The sequence below is a fragment of the Gasterosteus aculeatus genome, chromosome 10, assembly GCF_964276395.1.
Source record: "Gasterosteus aculeatus chromosome 10, fGasAcu3.hap1.1, whole genome shotgun sequence".
NCBI classification, from domain to species: domain Eukaryota; kingdom Metazoa; phylum Chordata; class Actinopteri; order Perciformes; family Gasterosteidae; genus Gasterosteus; species Gasterosteus aculeatus.
Window position 1 is genome coordinate 12,961,009 of NC_135697.1, and position 16,216 is coordinate 12,977,224.

Sequence of the window (16,216 nt, forward strand, 5' to 3'; positions counted from 1 at the left end):
TAGCGGTGGAGGGGTTTTATATTGATGCTTTCTTCTCTCCCCCTGCCCTCATCCTCTTCCAGAGGAAAAGAGTACGGTACTCTGAGCTGGACTTCGAGGTAAGATCTCGGACCTCAACCCCCTGTCATCCGCCTGTCCCTGCTTTCTTGTGCTTCCGCCAGGACTCGAGTAACGCATAGAGGAGCAAACAGCCAAGCTAAATCCGTCCCTGCGGCCATGTGTCTCCCCTGCTTTCAGAACCCTGGACTGCTCAGACCGGTCTTGCATAGTGTGCTGTTCCTCCAACGATGGCCTAAAATAATCAGCTTTTTTTTGGCTAACCAATTGTCTTAATTGATTCATTTGTGTGAAACCACTGACGTGTACGATCAAATCAAACAAAGCTGTCATGTCACCGTGGAGGTCCTGGTTGAAGAAACAGCAAAGTAGAGTGCTTCTTGTGTCTAAATGAATACAAGTAGTGAGTCCTGGGCCGAAACAAATGTGGCTGTAGCTGATTGGCTGGTTAAATCTCTTGGAATAACATGATTTGACATCGAGTAAGTATGTTTGTGTGAGAAAGATTTGGGTGTGCTGTGAATCTCCAGCCTCTAGGGAGTAACCCTGAGCAATGAATTACCTCCCTGTTTAATATTCAAATTGTTGCAAAGACTGGACATTCACCTTCCACCATGAAGATATATCTTTCCTATAGAGGGTACATGAGGTGACAAGCTACTAACAGTGACAATGGAGGAGTGTTCGCCTTCCCCGGGCCAATTTATTTGTGGCCGCTGCATGAATTTAGAAAAGGAGATGGCCTCTCCTGCTAATCAACTCTTTTCTAATTAATTGGACTGTTGACTTTGAGAAAGAGGTCGACATGGAAGTACCATTTAGTGTGTGCATTTCCACTATTTAATGGAAGGTAAACCCATCTCCACTCATTTTTGTTGTTGAGTATCCATCCTTTTAATTTGTCAAACTGACCTTCAGTCTTCAAAATGAGTTAAGGGTCCAGAAATCATCAGAACTATTTTTTTGAAGATCTTATGCAACAGTGCAACTGGGCAGTACTCTTTAGAATGAACAAACTGAACTACACATGTAAAATCATTTTTTGTATTGAATGTTTTTAAGATCATAGTTTAAAAGAGGTTTCATTGGATTTTAATGGAAAAATAAAAGCAAATGACTCAAGGCAAAGTAGAGACATAGCAGCAGAGATGAGAGTGCCCACTCCGAGGTAATTGGAGCCGGTAGTGAGCGCCAGTCCTGGCTGCGACGTCTGCGTTGTGAGTGCTGGCATCTTGCCCCTGCGTCACTTTCAACCTCGCAAGCTGATTTGATGATTATCCACCGCTGAGCAGCTCCAGCGCTGCCCATTAGCACGGAGAGGCAACAGCCGTGGCACTTACACGCGAAGGCTGCTGTCAGAAAATTAAATATTTGGATATATACTAGACAGACATTTAGAGAGGGCCGTTTTAGTCAAATATTACAAGTGCAACATTTAATGAGTTCGATCAAATACTGAGGCGACGGGACCGCCAGCCAGCAGGCGCCGTCCCGAAACAGTGGGTTTCCCCTCAAGTGACTCCTCCCGCAGGGTTCCCAGTTGCCAAATTCTGAAAGGACGGAAGTGGAGGACGTGTGAGCATGAGCTAGCGATGGATCGATCTGTCGGCGTCCCTCTCTCCTGGCGGTGTCCCTCAGCATTTCAGCCATTAACCTGCCTGCCCCTACGTTGGCCCTCCTTCTTTTCTTTTCTTTTTGTTTCTGTTGGGTTCATTTTTGCTGTCCCTTCCTTCTCTTCCCTTCCAGAAAGTGATGCACACTCGCAAAAGACATTCTGAGCTGTACCATGAGCTCAACCACTCGTCCAAGTTCCACACCATAGACAGGTATAGCAGGGACCCGGCCATGTCCACGTTCAAGGTAAGACCGTTGTCCAAAGGCGGGACGGGAACCCGCTGGATCCAAACACCCCCTCCACCCCCTTCCTCACTTTGTCACAAGCCCCGAAATCCTATAGAATTGACTTCTGCACGGATCAAAATTGCAGTGGGATGTGGAAAAAAGCGGAAAAGTGAAATAGAATGTCACCTCAAAAGCAGCATTTAGATGCAGATTACTATCTTCAAAAATAAAAGGTTAGGTACTTTTGAAAGTTGCATTATCCATTATTGTTCCTGTGGAATTGTTTCCTTTCCTAAATTCATTTATTTTCCTAACAAAGGAACCTTAATGCAATGTGAATAGTGTGTGTATTTTCATTCAATTGTATTGACTCACTGCGGTACAAGTCTGTGGAGATTTAAACGATAACTAGCTCATCAATACAGCTTTACTCCAGTTCTCAACTGTAAATATGTTTTCATACCTGCTGTAATTGGCTTCATCCTCACTTGTGGTTAGTGCCTTTATTAAATACCTAGTTAGAACAGTTGATCCCATAAGCAGTTAGCTGAGGGATAATCAATCTCAGCCGGTTAATGAAATCCCACTTCTGCAACTTTGAAGACCTGTTAAACTACCCCCCCCCCCCCCCCCCCCCCTCTGCGAAGTCTCCTCACTTAATGCATTCCTGGAAACACATTAGTGCCTATACACACAACTGCTTTGTCCATGCCTGTGTCACACTTTTCCACTGTTTATGTACTGTATGCAACTGTCCTTTTTTTTTTCACGTGTCTGTGTGGGTGGTTGGGGGGAGATGTGTGCGTCGGTGGTGGTGGGGGGGGGGGGGGGGGGGGCTAACTGTGCACATGAGACACACTTTGAATCATTAATACACCATTAGCAGCAGACGAAAGACTCCCTGCTTGCTCCGCACTGACCTTCAGAGAGTCACTTTCATTAAGATTTAAACACGCACGCTTGCACTCCCCTCGTCTGCGGAGAGCCAACCTCGATAGGTGTAACTGTCCGCCGGCGTCGGCGCCATGCTGGTTCACGACTAATTTACACCGCCAGTAAAGGACCAGAGGCCGGTCTGACATCGCTCATATTGCCCGCGTCGTGTAGCCGCACGTATACTGTACACACACATTCACACACACACACACACACACACACACACCTCTGCAGACACACTGCCATTCCCCCAATTCGGTTCCTTCGGGCCTTATTTGCTCCACCCCACAATCACGATTTTCAGAACTTTTGGCCGACTCCCCTTCCATTAATGCCAAGCAAATGTTTCATGCGCGAGAAGCTAAAATGACAGGCTGCTTGGAAAGGCATGAGCCAAATATTAGAAGTGTGTAGTTCTTAGCAGTTGCACTGCGGAATGTTAATGTACTTCGGCGGGAGGGGGGGGCAGGTGGGCTTAGAGTTTATGCCCAAATGTAAAAGAAATGAGAGCCCGCACACAAGTAATAGATAGGCCGTATTTAAGCAAATGAAGATAAGTTGGAAGACATATTCTTTCGCCGGTTTAAGCGACGCCGTGTACGTTATGAAATGAAAGGGCAGCATAGATATGGCAAACACATTCAAATCCATTATGTTAGAAGTAAGAAGGCTGTTCACTTAACTGTGAATAATAACTCAGATAATGATATCAGTGCCAGGCCTTTGACAGGACCCATCTTGAGTTCAGCTCTGCTGTAGTCAACATCTCACTTTGAGAGTCACCCCCCCGACACGGACATGCTGACTACACAGTAATTATGGAGATGAGAAGGGTGTGTGTGTGTGCGTGTGTGCTTGTCCTTACACTAGCATATCAGAAAGCCTATTGTAAGTGGGTGGCAGTCTGCCTCTGTGTGTGAGCCTCTCTGTGTCCTCTTGTTATTTTTTCTTTTTTTTTTTTTTTATGTATATGTACATCAGTGTGTGACACTGACTGGATTTCAAGCACATAAACTGTTTAGGAGACAATTACTGCATGAGTAATGACATGATTTGCCATAAAACACTGACACTGACAGTGCTTTTCTCATAGACTACATTGAGTGCTGTGATCTAATAGCAAACATAATTGCATTTTATTGGGATACTTCCTCACGGATGGACACCCAAAGTACTATGGAAGTTGCTATTCACCCTTAAGTTCATATGGCCAATTGACTCAGTCACTTAAGGACTTGCACCATTAAGAAGCTCACCTTTTAAACATGAGGGACACTAGCCAGTTACAGGCAAAACAAGTATAAATGGTGAGTCATCCTCAAGGCAATGAGGCCTCAACAACTCATTAACCCCCTGGCTCTCTGCAAATCTCTCTCCTCTGAAGTGCCTAAACAGTATTTTAACCCAGACACTAAACAGCTTTTAACCCCTACTAACCCCCGCGGGCGGCGTTGGTCGACAACAGGTCCCTCCTCCCCCACCGCCGAGGCACGACACCGAGCCGTCACTAGCGCGCAGAGCCTCCCTCGTTTACAAAGAAAGTCAAAGTAAGATCCTACTAAACCCGGCATAAACCGTGTGCAGTAGAGCCCCTTTAACTCCCTCTAAGGCCGATGAGTTGACGCGCCACGTGTTTCTGTAGGCGTCATAGTTCGCCGCTGTGCTTGTGTGTTTGTGTAGCTGCAAAAATGTGCATTCCGTATGTGATTGATTGTTCGCTAAACTCTCGCGCGATCAGCGATTAAAACGGTTAAAGCTACTGGATGTCCAGGTGCTGAGCATTTAAAGAGTTTTGAGGTTTTGCTTCTTTTGTTTTCAAGCTCCTAGTAATGCAAGTATTAGATGAAACTATCTGTTTATCTGCTACCATTAGCATCTACTGCAAACCAGCTTACCACACACAGTGAATGAGCATCACTTAAAACTAAAGAGCATATCCTTAGTGTGTGTATTTACAAGTTCCAATTAAAAAAAAAAAAACGTGTACTGTACATAATGATTATTTTTACTAACGATCAATCCCTCAATTCTGGTCTTAATTAATAAATAGTCAAAGGGGAAGGGATGCTGATAAATCAAAGGCTGATGTGTGCAGCGCTAGAATGGAAAGCTTGACAGGAGCTACTTAACTGTACCTGAGATGTTAAGATGTTTAAGGGAGTTAAGCGAACGGTCAATTAGAGGAATGCACTTTACACTTGTACCTGATACTAGAAAAAGCACCTTTCAAGGCAACACCTTTTCGTAGTGAGTCACACAGACAGTGTCAAACTATGAGCTTACTCCATTCAGCCCACCTTGCCCCACCTGTCAGCGCTGTGTCATTGTGAAGTGACTGTATGTGATGAGCCTCCGTGTTAGGTGGTCCCCCTAGTGGTGTGGTGGTGTAACTCTGTGCGGTGAATCGCAGCTTGTAACTGCTGGTCAACTGCGTTCATATGATGAGAGCTAATCCCCTTTTCTGGATCAGCTCCTATAATAAAACAAGCTAGAATCACTGACACCAGCGAGACGGATCTGTAAGGTGGTCTCAGGAAGTATTGGCTTCTTCATAAAGTTGTTATTTTTGTTGTTGCTATGGTTGTGCTGTTTGGGGTTGTGTTTCCATTCCTGGTGTGATGTTCCGTGCTGTCGTTGAGCCCATTTCAGTGCCTGAATCAAAGCGTATGACCCAAACACCATAAGCTAGTGATAAATCAGTTCATAAAGACATTGAACCATCCAAAAGGTTTCACAATCACCTCATAAACTATGAAACTCTGTCCGTTAACTAACTCATTGGCACTAAAACGGGGCCAAATATGATGCACATTCTATGTGTGCTAATGATAGACAAATGCTCACGCGGTCAGAGGAGACATTTCACCTCTACGGACAGGTAGGATCTCTGTGTTAATGAGTAAATGAGTGGATATCAGAAAATTAGCCCTTTTCACTTTTTTTTAATTTTTTTTTTAACTTTCATATCTCATTGAATTTGTTGTTGAAGTGTAAGGAGCTTAAAGTGTCCGCCGGCATTACAAATGCCATCGCAGAACCCACACGCCTGCAGCTCTGGGTTTCTGCTGTCCTTCTTGTTCTTGTCTCTCCATGCCACCTACTCACAATGTTGTTAACTCCACATTGCCCACTGACTGGTAATCCCTTATATTTGCCGCACTGATCGCTCGAAGCTGTTAGTGATGACTCAAGTGTTGCACGTAATAGATGAAAAGTAGGGAGAAAGAGGTGAAGAGAACGGAGGGGGAAGCAGACGCCATGACTCGTTAACCTCAATGTTGGAAATCACCTCGTCTGTCTTTTCTATTAGCAGAGCTATTCCTGTTGTCTGAGAACAAAATCTACATGCTCTCGTCTGTTATGTATTCAGTTTAAAAAAACAGCAACATGCATGACCTTTCAAATATTCCCTGTGAAAAGGCTCACTGATAAACCTTTGCTAACACATTTATTCTCCCAGATTCTGACATCTGTGGGCATTTTGCATGCGGTCATACACATACACTCTTCTGCATTCTGAAATGTGGCTACAGATGTCACTGTGAGCTCATGCTTATGGATTGTAGATGTTTTCCTTTACCTATACCGTGTATGCACGGTTTCATTATTCTCCGTTGAAGTGGATAGAAAGTAGGCTTCACTGCGCTAATGATAAAAAAACAAAATCCAATCGGACTCTCTTTTAAGTGCAGTGGAATGCTCAGGCAGGGGCAGCGCGGCCTGCGGGGGAATGGAGTTGTCATTGTGTCTCTCATAATGGAGAAAGGAGACAAATGGAGTCAGTGGGGTTGCTGAGAGACAAAGTGGTTGCAGTGTTTACGTAACGCACTCCGGGTCAGCATCGCTGTGTGCGCTAATGCTTAGCTGGTTGGCCTCCGTCCCCCTGGAGTTGGTCTGTAGTTTTTACATCCTCTCCGTGGAGGATCAGAGGGTCAGAAGACAAATGTGCGCTTGGTGTCCAGCGATGCAGTGTGGTGCCTCAGTGTGTGTGGGATGGAGTGTGTGTGAGAGAGAGCGGTAGACGGAGTTTGCACTGCGTAACAGCCGAGCTGATGCGTTTTTAGCCCTCAAGCGGGATAAATTTCCATCCCGTCGTCTTGATTAAATGAAGCCTCCTCGCCTCGCCTCTGCAGACGGACGGCGAGGACTCGTGTGGAACACAGCGGGACGGAGAAGCAAGACGAAGGAGACGAGCGCTCCACTTTGTTGTGATCTCGCTCATGCCGGATCAGAGCGGGGACAGCAAGCTTATTTTGGATTAGGCGTGATCTATTTAGGCTGGAGGCGTGCGTTTGAATTCCACGATGAATCTCAAGTCTATTAAGGCCACATACGGAGGTGTATTCCTGGATTGGTCTGAGAGTGTTCTCCCATCAGCCAGCCTCATAAAAGAGAGGCGAGACCTCAAGTGCCGTCTTCATGCATCCACAGTTGACATTAGTGGCTGCTATTGATACTCCAGCGTGTTTTCAGTCCACCGAAGGGAATTGGAGCTGAGGTGACGCTTTGAGGATGTCTCGTGTAAAATGAAGATGTATAATTTAAAATGACAAAGGCTCCATTTTTTGCGGAGTCAATGAGAGCAATTTGTGTGCGCCGGAAAACCCTGTAGGCCTTGATAGTCAATTTTCTGGCTTTGAGCTAAGGAGCTTCAATTTCACATCCCAGCAATAAAGCAAGTCGTCCCCTCTTCCTCCACTTCATTTCTCATTCTGCCCTGTATTTATCCTCGCGGCTTGACATTTTCTCTCTTGCCGTCTCCCCCGTTTTCCCATTTCACCCTCTAAACCCAGGCCCTAGGTGGCACGTTTAAGGCATTAATTGAATAATTAATTCCTCTCATTAGTTTGTTTTTAATTATTTCCTCACCCCCTTCTCCTCGCCGAGTATAAACTCATCAACTATTTTCATCCCTCCACACAAATTGCCCATGAAAACTGAGGATTGGCGGAGTGTGGCTTCGGCACACTGGCTCCATCAGTGGCCCCTAATGAGGGGACGGTCAGCCCAGGCGGAACAAGACTAACCCCGGCTTTGTGCACCAAGAGGCACAATACCGATTTAGCTCATTTAGTGTCCTTGGGCAAATTCAGGGGAGGTGAAAAGGGCCCGATTGCTAGCTGGAACTGTTTTTACTATTAGAGCACTGGCTTTGCACAGGCCAAGACAGCAGGGAACAGAGCCGGTGTGTCTGATTGCTCGTTTGTTTGCAATGTGTTGCACTAATGGAATTTGTTTACCCTGCATTCTCCAGATCTGGACCCTTTTTATTTGAGACGCAGGCTCCTTCCCAGATTACAGATAAATGGTTGTTAAAAGCTACTCTGCCCAGTTGGTTGCCGCCTAATGAATTATACAGGTCCTAAATAGGAGATTTAGATCATTATTTTCTTCAACAAAATGAAATAAAAACATGCAATAGTCTGGCTCTTGCTCAATGACTTAAAGCCCACAGTCAACAAACCCCAAGCATCAGGTATCCACTCTGAATACTCGTGTTTCGCTTGATGTGGCTTCTATTTACTTTGTGTGTACATGTGGTTTAAGTTGGTTTCATGTGAGCCTCCCACTCCCACAGTGTGTGTTTTTTCATTTGTCTTAACTGTCACATTTAATTGATTTGCGCTTTTTTGTCTTTGTTTCCCGTTTCATGTCCTCTGTTGGCTGACTGGGCCTTGTGTTGCATGCTTGTTGTCGCGTCCCAGTTTGAATGTAGCCGAATCAGCCGAACCATGGGCCTCCAAGTCAACAAAGGTAAAGTTAAGCCACTTACCCACAACCACCTGTCCTCCCCCACCGCCCCCCAAAGACCGCCTGCCACGCCGCTCACACACATCCAGACACCGCCCCCAGTCCGTGGTCCTAATAAGGACGCCTGAGTGGCAGTGAGTGGGCCTCATCTACCAGCACTGTAGCAGACACTTCCGGAGATGGCTTTAGACGTTTTTGCAGAAGCATTTTTTTTTTTTTCCAGCATGTATTTTTTCTACAAATCTCCATTCACTTAGTTTAATACATGCAGCTTGTAGTTTTCGCTCTCCTAAATCATGTGGCCTGGTGATGAATGTTGCGTTTGCCTGTGGTGCCTGCAGACACAATAGATGCGTTTGCCCGCCGAAGGCAAGTACTTTAATGCAACCCCATGAAAGCTGTGAACGCATCCTAATGTGGGCGAGTTGCTCAAAATCAAACAGTTGATGCAGAATACAGATACAGAATCAGTGTAAATTACATTTTTCATTTCAGACAGTGATGGTGCACAACTGAGCTTTCGGGGGGGTCATTATTTGAATAATGTTCAAAAATGCCATAACTTTAGCCTTTAACAGACGGGGGATAATGTCCACCCCGACGGAGACATCTTTGGCTTGTTACGCGGCTTAGACATTTGAAAAAGCTACGTATGTTCTCGCTTGAGAGTGTGAAGCTAATAAAGAAGAAATGAAAGAAAACCAAGAGAGAGTGACAGTGGGCAGATGTTATTAAATAAACTTTTACAGAATGCCCAATTTTAAATTGCAGGAGCTTTTTTTTATATACCAGACCATTATATTTAGGCAACACCACACACCGCAGGACCTTTCTGCTTTATTCACACCAGTGCTGTTGGACTCCACAAGTGGACCGGGCCAGTCAACTGTAGGAAAACACCTGTTACTTCACAACACCTGCACATGTTGGTCAATAACACCCACCACAAAAACCGGTAGCCAATCTCAGCGGAAGGGGAACGTGAAAGAAAACCCTGATCGATCGCACTCGATCGTACGTGTAGTGGGAAGACAATCAATAATGCGGATAGTGTCGATAGTTTTCCCGTGGACTAATAATCACATCCGTCATCCTCATTCAACGTTGTTTAGAGAGCACGAGCTCCAAAGGCCCCCGGCTCTGCTTTTAGAATCCGATTACTCGTTCACTCACGTGACGTTTTTTGGTTTTTGGTTTTTCATCCCCTCCAGGATAGTTGTAGTTGCTGTTAGTGGTGCATGAGTAGAGTGTCGAATCCGTCGGCCGCTCTGCCCTCTGTTCCATGAAGTCTATTGTTAGGACCGTAAAAATAAATAAAAAAAAGGCCTGCGCCTTTTGCATCACAGGCTCGCGCCGCCTGTTGGATCACATTGTTCTGCTCGTGAATCTCGCCCGTGAGAGAGAAGGGTAAGATGTAAGCACAAAGCAACACCTGCCTGTTCACCTGCCGACGGTGTGGGAACAATGCTATTGTTTCAGGGCAGAGTTGTCAGTGACTGTGCCCCCCCCCCCCCCTCCTTCCCCCCACTCTCCTCTCTATATTTCTTTTTTCCTCTCTTCTCTCTCTCGTCATCCCCTCGTCTTCTCCCTCCCATTTCATCAACACAGAGGGAAAAGCGATGGAGCATTTCGTCTGCCGGAGGTGAAAAGAACTCGTCGAGTGTAAGTAGAGGGGTTTCTGGCAGAGGGGGGGTGTGGGGGGGGAGAAGAAGCGGGATGAGGGGGGGGCTTCGGAGGTTGCGGAGGCAGGCAGGGATGGCGAAAGGGAACGGGGGAGAGACACGCGGGCAGCGGCACAATCGCGTTAGCCTGGTCTCCGAGGGATAAAGTTGGGCTTAACTGCAGAATTACCCACACTCCTGCATTACAAAATGTTCCTTCGCCAGCATTTAGCATGCAAATTGGCTCCCAGATTCTGCCTTTTGTATTCATTTTACCAACTGTCAGGCTGTGACGCAGGGAGAATGATAATCAGGCAGATATTGCCCCCTAGCGCTCCGGCAAAGATCATGGACGCTGCAATGGGGGAGTGTTGTGTTACTGCAGATCAATGAATTTTGGGTAGAAGTGTGTGCGAGCGTGTGCGCTGAAAAGAGAGACAGGGATCGAGGGGGTGAATAGCTGAAAGGGAAAGACCCGAGAGTTAAGGTGACTAAAGGCGGGTGGGACGGTGGGAAACGAAGAGAGAGAATAACTTGAAGGCCGTACAGTGCTCGCCTGAACGCATTGTGTAAGATACAAATAAGAACGGGGAGAAGTGCTCTGAGAATATTCCTCTTCCCGATGTTAATATTCAGCACCATGTCGTCCGAAAGCTGTGGCAGTCTGCCTCTCTGGGAGTCATCCGGGGCCAGCGATCGCTCACGTCTCTCCCGGGTCGTATCTGTGAATATCCGCCAGATAATGAGTCAGATTTGAATAATGGCCCTGATCTGATTCGTACCTCCAATTGCGTTTTTCACCAATCGGCCCAACATGTATTTTACATTCACGGTGGGCACATCTGCAGACCACATGCAGACATCACATACACTGGCCCGGAGGGAAAAAGGCTTTAATTACTGGAGGATAAAAAAGTCACTGATTGAGTGCGAGAGGTGGGAGATGAAGGAGGGAAGGTGTCGTTTCTGTAAAAGAAGGTAGTGTTTTGATGATGGAAAGATGAAAATGGTCCTTAAACTAACAGGTGTGTATGACCCTGCCTTCTACTGTTCATGAGGTTGAATCTCTGCACAGAAATGATTCTGGGTGGTATCGGCGTTGTGTGACTGTCTGCTGCGTGTTGATAAAAAAATGAATAAATGTAAAATGAAGCATTTAAGCTCAAATATGTTCACATCTGCATACTGGCACAGGGAATGGTTTCAAGTACGTCACATTCCACCAATTTGGGTCTCTCTTCCACGACCATTATTCCTTCCCATACTGCTAACCGCAACAAACTCAATTGCTGATATTCGGTAATGACATTGCTGCACGGGCTGACATGGCAACAGTTAATCCATGCATCATTTCATTTGAGATGAAATCCAAATTATAAATAAACACAGGCCAAATCCCCCTAATCATCAGCCGCCATTGCACACGAGAACTGTTTGTTTTACGCAGCCACAGTAAACACAGTCAAAACTAAAGCAGGAAATCCGGGAATTGGTGAACTACCAGGTGGTCCGAGGATTACAAAAATCCCCCACCTCCCCATGTAGGTAATGTGATCATGATTTGATTTGGTTCATTTCATTTAATTACGTGTGGCCACAAGGTAAGTATCTAAAAACATTAACTCACACATAAACACATCAAATTTTGTTTTCAGGAATTAGTCGTACATTTGTAAATTGTTTTGTGGATCCCGAGGGAATTGATGAGGTCTGCTAATGTGACCTAAGTTTGCCTGCTTTGACTTCCAACTAAATTTGTCTGAGTATATGTTGTGTTTCTTGCCATGTCAGACATCACGTCATCACAGTTATTAGAACTGATAGATATTGGGTGCAAATCCATCAAAATAAGTCGCAGGTTGCATTAAACGACAACTTGCACGTTGCCTCTGTTGCATCTTCGATATGCCGACGTCTTTCTTTGCATACACGGCCCATTTCCTTGTCTTTCCTCCTCCATCAGGACAAGTCGACCCCAGAGGACCAGAGCTCGTGGGACAGCTTCAAGACCATGACCCCCGAGCTGTCCATCGTGCCCGGGGAGCAGAAGGATCGATTGGAGCTGCACAATAAGAACTGGGACTCGTCCTCCGCTAACACGCCTGACTCATCCGAGGGAGACTTCCAGACTGAAGTGTGAAGACACACACACACACACACACGCGCGCGCGCGCGTGCACACGCTCGCTACGACACACACGTGCTTGTGCGGAGAGAAAAAATTGAACAAAAAAAAAAAAGCTATACATAGGTACATGATTTCTGACAACGCCACTGCTCCTCCTGCAACGTGCCCTGCCGGATCCCATACTGTGTTTGTTTACTGGCGGAGCGGACAGGCGCGGAAAGAAGACTGTTCTACCATATATTTTCGCAAAGACTATTGAAAAGAAAGAACAGGGGCGTGACACGTCTGGGACCGAGGAACATTTTTAAATGAACTTAAGAAAACTATGGAAAAACAAAACAAAACAAAAAAATATTTCTGAGAAAAATGTCTTGATTTTATTCTGAATGAAAATCTCTTTCAATTGTTTGATGATTTGGGGTGGGGGAAGGAAAATAATATTTCTGCACTGTTACGTTCTTTTTATAGCAAGAGGGGGGGAAAGATCTCACTGGGGTTTCTCACACTGTTATCCCCCCTCGGCACCCGGCTTTCATGTATTTCCTTTTCCCTTCTAATGGATGTTGGAAGCATTATATCTCCTATTCTCTTTCCTTTTTTATTTAATTCTTTTTGGATGCAAAGGGAGTGGGGGACAACGGAAGAGCTGCTCATTGATATGTGCCATCCTCATTGCTTTTTTTTCAGGTTCCAGTTCAACAACCCCATCCATCCATCATCCGTTGTGTATTTTCTACAGCTTTGTTCCAAGAAATATCATCTTCTATGGATGGAAACTTCTAATGAAAAAATTATATGAATGAAGCATCTGTTCAAGAAGAATTGAGTTATTTTTAGACTAGAATACTCATGCTCCTGCTGCTTTTAAAAAAAATCATTTTCTTTTAATTTTCTCTGAGAATGAACCCGCGTGGAACTTTAAAAAAACAATGTTTTGGATACACACAGCACATAAATGTGAGCTTATGTTTGAGGCGATGTGTCCCGCATGTTCTCCAGTCACGAGGAAAGAGAAAGATAGTCATCAGATGCAGATTCTTGCATCCCCCCCAAGTCCTTGGAGATAAAAGCCTTTAAAGATTGCAGCATCTGAAGCCATTTCAGCCATCACCAATAACACCACAAAAGAGAATATCTTATTCATTTTCAGCCCACGTGGAATCTGCGTTCGCTCCGCATCACTCCTCAACAAAAACTAAGGCTTCTGCCGGTTTCTACCTTTTTGAGTCACATATAGGTTAGGAGCCAATAATTATAAGTTGATACCACCTGAGCTAAATGTAATATTTTCCCCAGGAACCCCATCATGGATTTAAAGCTAAACATGCTCTCCTTTGCTTTTTCCTTCTCGTTTATCCTTCTTCTGCTGCCCACCAGTCCTCATGCTACCAGGAGGCAAGAAACCGTTTTCTGTTAGCAGTGACGCCCGGATTTATAATCGGTCTTTCCCATGCATCCCTCTCCATGTGATTGCCACCTGCATTTGTGAGCACAGCAGCTGCAGATAGAGAGACTGAAATAGAAATACAGAGATGGAGTCACAGAGGTTATGAGGCGACAGGGCGGCAGACGGAACAGGGAGAAAAAACACAAAATCCTGTGCCGACGCTTGAAGCTCTACTTGACATTCTACATCCGTCCGTTGGTCGCTACAAGACGACGACCAGTTTCCTTCTGTTGCCACATTAACGAATCGGTCGTCCACACTGCGACACAGAGGAAGCGTCACGGTGCAGGATGAATTCAATAGATGGTGTGATAAGTTTTCTGTCCATGTTCAAAGCGGCGCCCGTTAATCTAACAGGAGAAAGGGACAATTTATGGAGAAGAAAGTGCAAGAGGAAATGTTATCCAAGAAAGAAAAGAAAAACACCCTAAAATATAAAATGAGACAGCTAGAGGCAGGCGGAGTTGCATATTAAGAGGGGGGGGGGGGGGGGGGGGGGTGCTCAAAGCAGTAATTATCCAGAGACGGCTATTTGTCCTGACATTTTCCAATGCAGCCCTCGAACCATCTGTTTAAAGATCCCTAATGTGGTAGTAGTTCCGCATGGCGCAGATGGTGAGACAAGAGTGCAGCCCTCCTAACCTTTCAAGCTAATCAGCTGATAGGACGCACGGCCCGCTGCCTCCCGCAGGAAATGGATAGGTTTGGCCCTCAGGTTGCAGAGCTAAGGTCACATTCACCTGACCTTCTGCGGGGCTCGCGATCCAGATCTAATGTACGGTGTGTCTCCCAACAGGGAAACAAAAAGCATCCGGCCTGTCACACAGTCAATGGGTGTTAATCTATAGCAGTAGAAAACATCAGTCTCAGGGGTAACAGATTTAACCTTAACACGGAAAAAAAATGTTTTTTTTGATATATAAAATTGAACATTAGAGGGGAAAAAAGCACTATATGAATTCTCTACAAAGCCTTGTTCCCATGGTAACTAAAAAAAAAAAGAATGAGAAAGAAAGAAATGTTTGATTTCAGCCCTGTAGGATGTTTTGCTTTACTTGCCTCTTCTAATGATGATCTTTTCCATTGTGCTGGTTACATGGGAGCAGTATGACGGCTCTCACCTCAACGAGAATCTTCAGGCGCGAGTGAGGTGCTGCTTTATTGAATGAGATCGAGATGTTTGTCTGATCCAACGCAACTAACGACGACTATCATCTTCAAACGTGTTTTCTGTATTGAACTCGTGTGACGTGAATGCTTAGAAGTTAAGTTGATGCAGGAGTATGTTGGTAAGTCGATTTAGTTTTCTTTTGTGTGTTTCAATTCTGCCAAACTTCAACTGCCCATTAAAAGAAAAAAATAATACAACGCCTCGCAAGTTTCCAATGCCAGGCAGATGCCAGCTCCATAACCTACTAGCCTCACCTTCGCCTCCAACCTTTCACGCTTTGATGCTTTGGTGTTAAACGAACGCTTCAACCATCCGACGTTACACTTGATTTACTGCTGACAACCCCTCCTTTTCCTTTTCTCTCATTTTGTTCTTTTTATACATAAGATTGTACAAAGTAGTCCTCTAATGTTTTCATAGTGTCTTTTTATATGAAAATAAATTTTCAAATTGATCTCCTGTCTCATACGTGCACGCGCACGTGCGTACGTTCTTGAAGGGCATCAGTGGAGGAGAGCGACCGGGTTCTTCCTTGACTCGCAGTGCACTCGCATCGCCGTGTTTTCATAATACTACTCTGGGTGTTGGGCGTGACGAACTCTGTTACTCAGAAGCATTGAGGCCTAACTGTGACCGATCAGAGGCCCTGCTGGTCTGTCAGAAAACATGAGAGGAGCCGTTCTGTGAGTTTGAAGTCGTGTTGCACTGAAATAACCGCGGGGGAAATGTCAATTCAAAGTGATTATTTCATTAAAATTGTATAAACTTTGAGCGATATTTATGCTAATAACAAAAAAGATGTTTTGCCAAAAATGTTTTTGTTATGTAACATGGTAAAAAAAATAGTCCCACTGGACAGGCGTTGATAGTCCAGAATGAAAGAACATGAGACAAGAGATGAGGCTGCGCATGTCTGAGTCTCTGTACATTTGCCCTCCAATGGGCTTGTGGGTAATTAAGTGGAGCTGCCATCACTAAGCCTGGAGAAAGGCCACCAACTGGAACTTTCTCATGGGAATGAGAGCGAGGTCAGGAGAGGGAGAAAATGGGACGAAATCCACGGAGACAGGGAAGACGCAGGGAGAGGGTTTTTACATCACCCCGGGCGGTTGAGTCACAGCAATTACAGGGCCTTGTGGTTATTTTTCGCCGAGGTTTGTGGGTAATTAAGTTGTGCAACTAGTGTGTCACCCAGTGACCTGAGGAGAGAGCCCGCTGACAAA

General features: G+C 45.3%; 1 protein-coding gene across 39 annotated transcripts in view; it reads left to right on the forward strand.

Moving 5' to 3' along the window:
- Positions 1-15,447, forward strand: part of adgrb2 (adhesion G protein-coupled receptor B2) — a 158,320-nt gene extending 142,873 nt beyond the window's left edge. For 16 of the 39 annotated variants that reach the window (XM_078081120.1, XM_078081134.1, XM_078081136.1 and 13 more), the window contains 4 exons: positions 63-98; positions 1,804-1,917; positions 10,195-10,248; positions 12,211-15,447. In XM_078081120.1, coding sequence (XP_077937246.1) covers positions 63-98; positions 1,804-1,917; positions 10,195-10,248; positions 12,211-12,387 — 381 coding nt within the window. In that variant the 3' untranslated portion in view covers positions 12,388-15,447. Of the gene's footprint in view, positions 1-62; positions 99-1,803; positions 1,918-4,300; positions 4,383-8,540; positions 8,855-10,194; positions 10,249-12,210 lie in introns of those variants that run through there. The other 23 variants (XM_078081138.1, XM_078081139.1, XM_078081124.1 and 20 more) reach the window with 16 other exon arrangements.
- Positions 15,448-16,216: the final 769 nt, after the last annotated feature.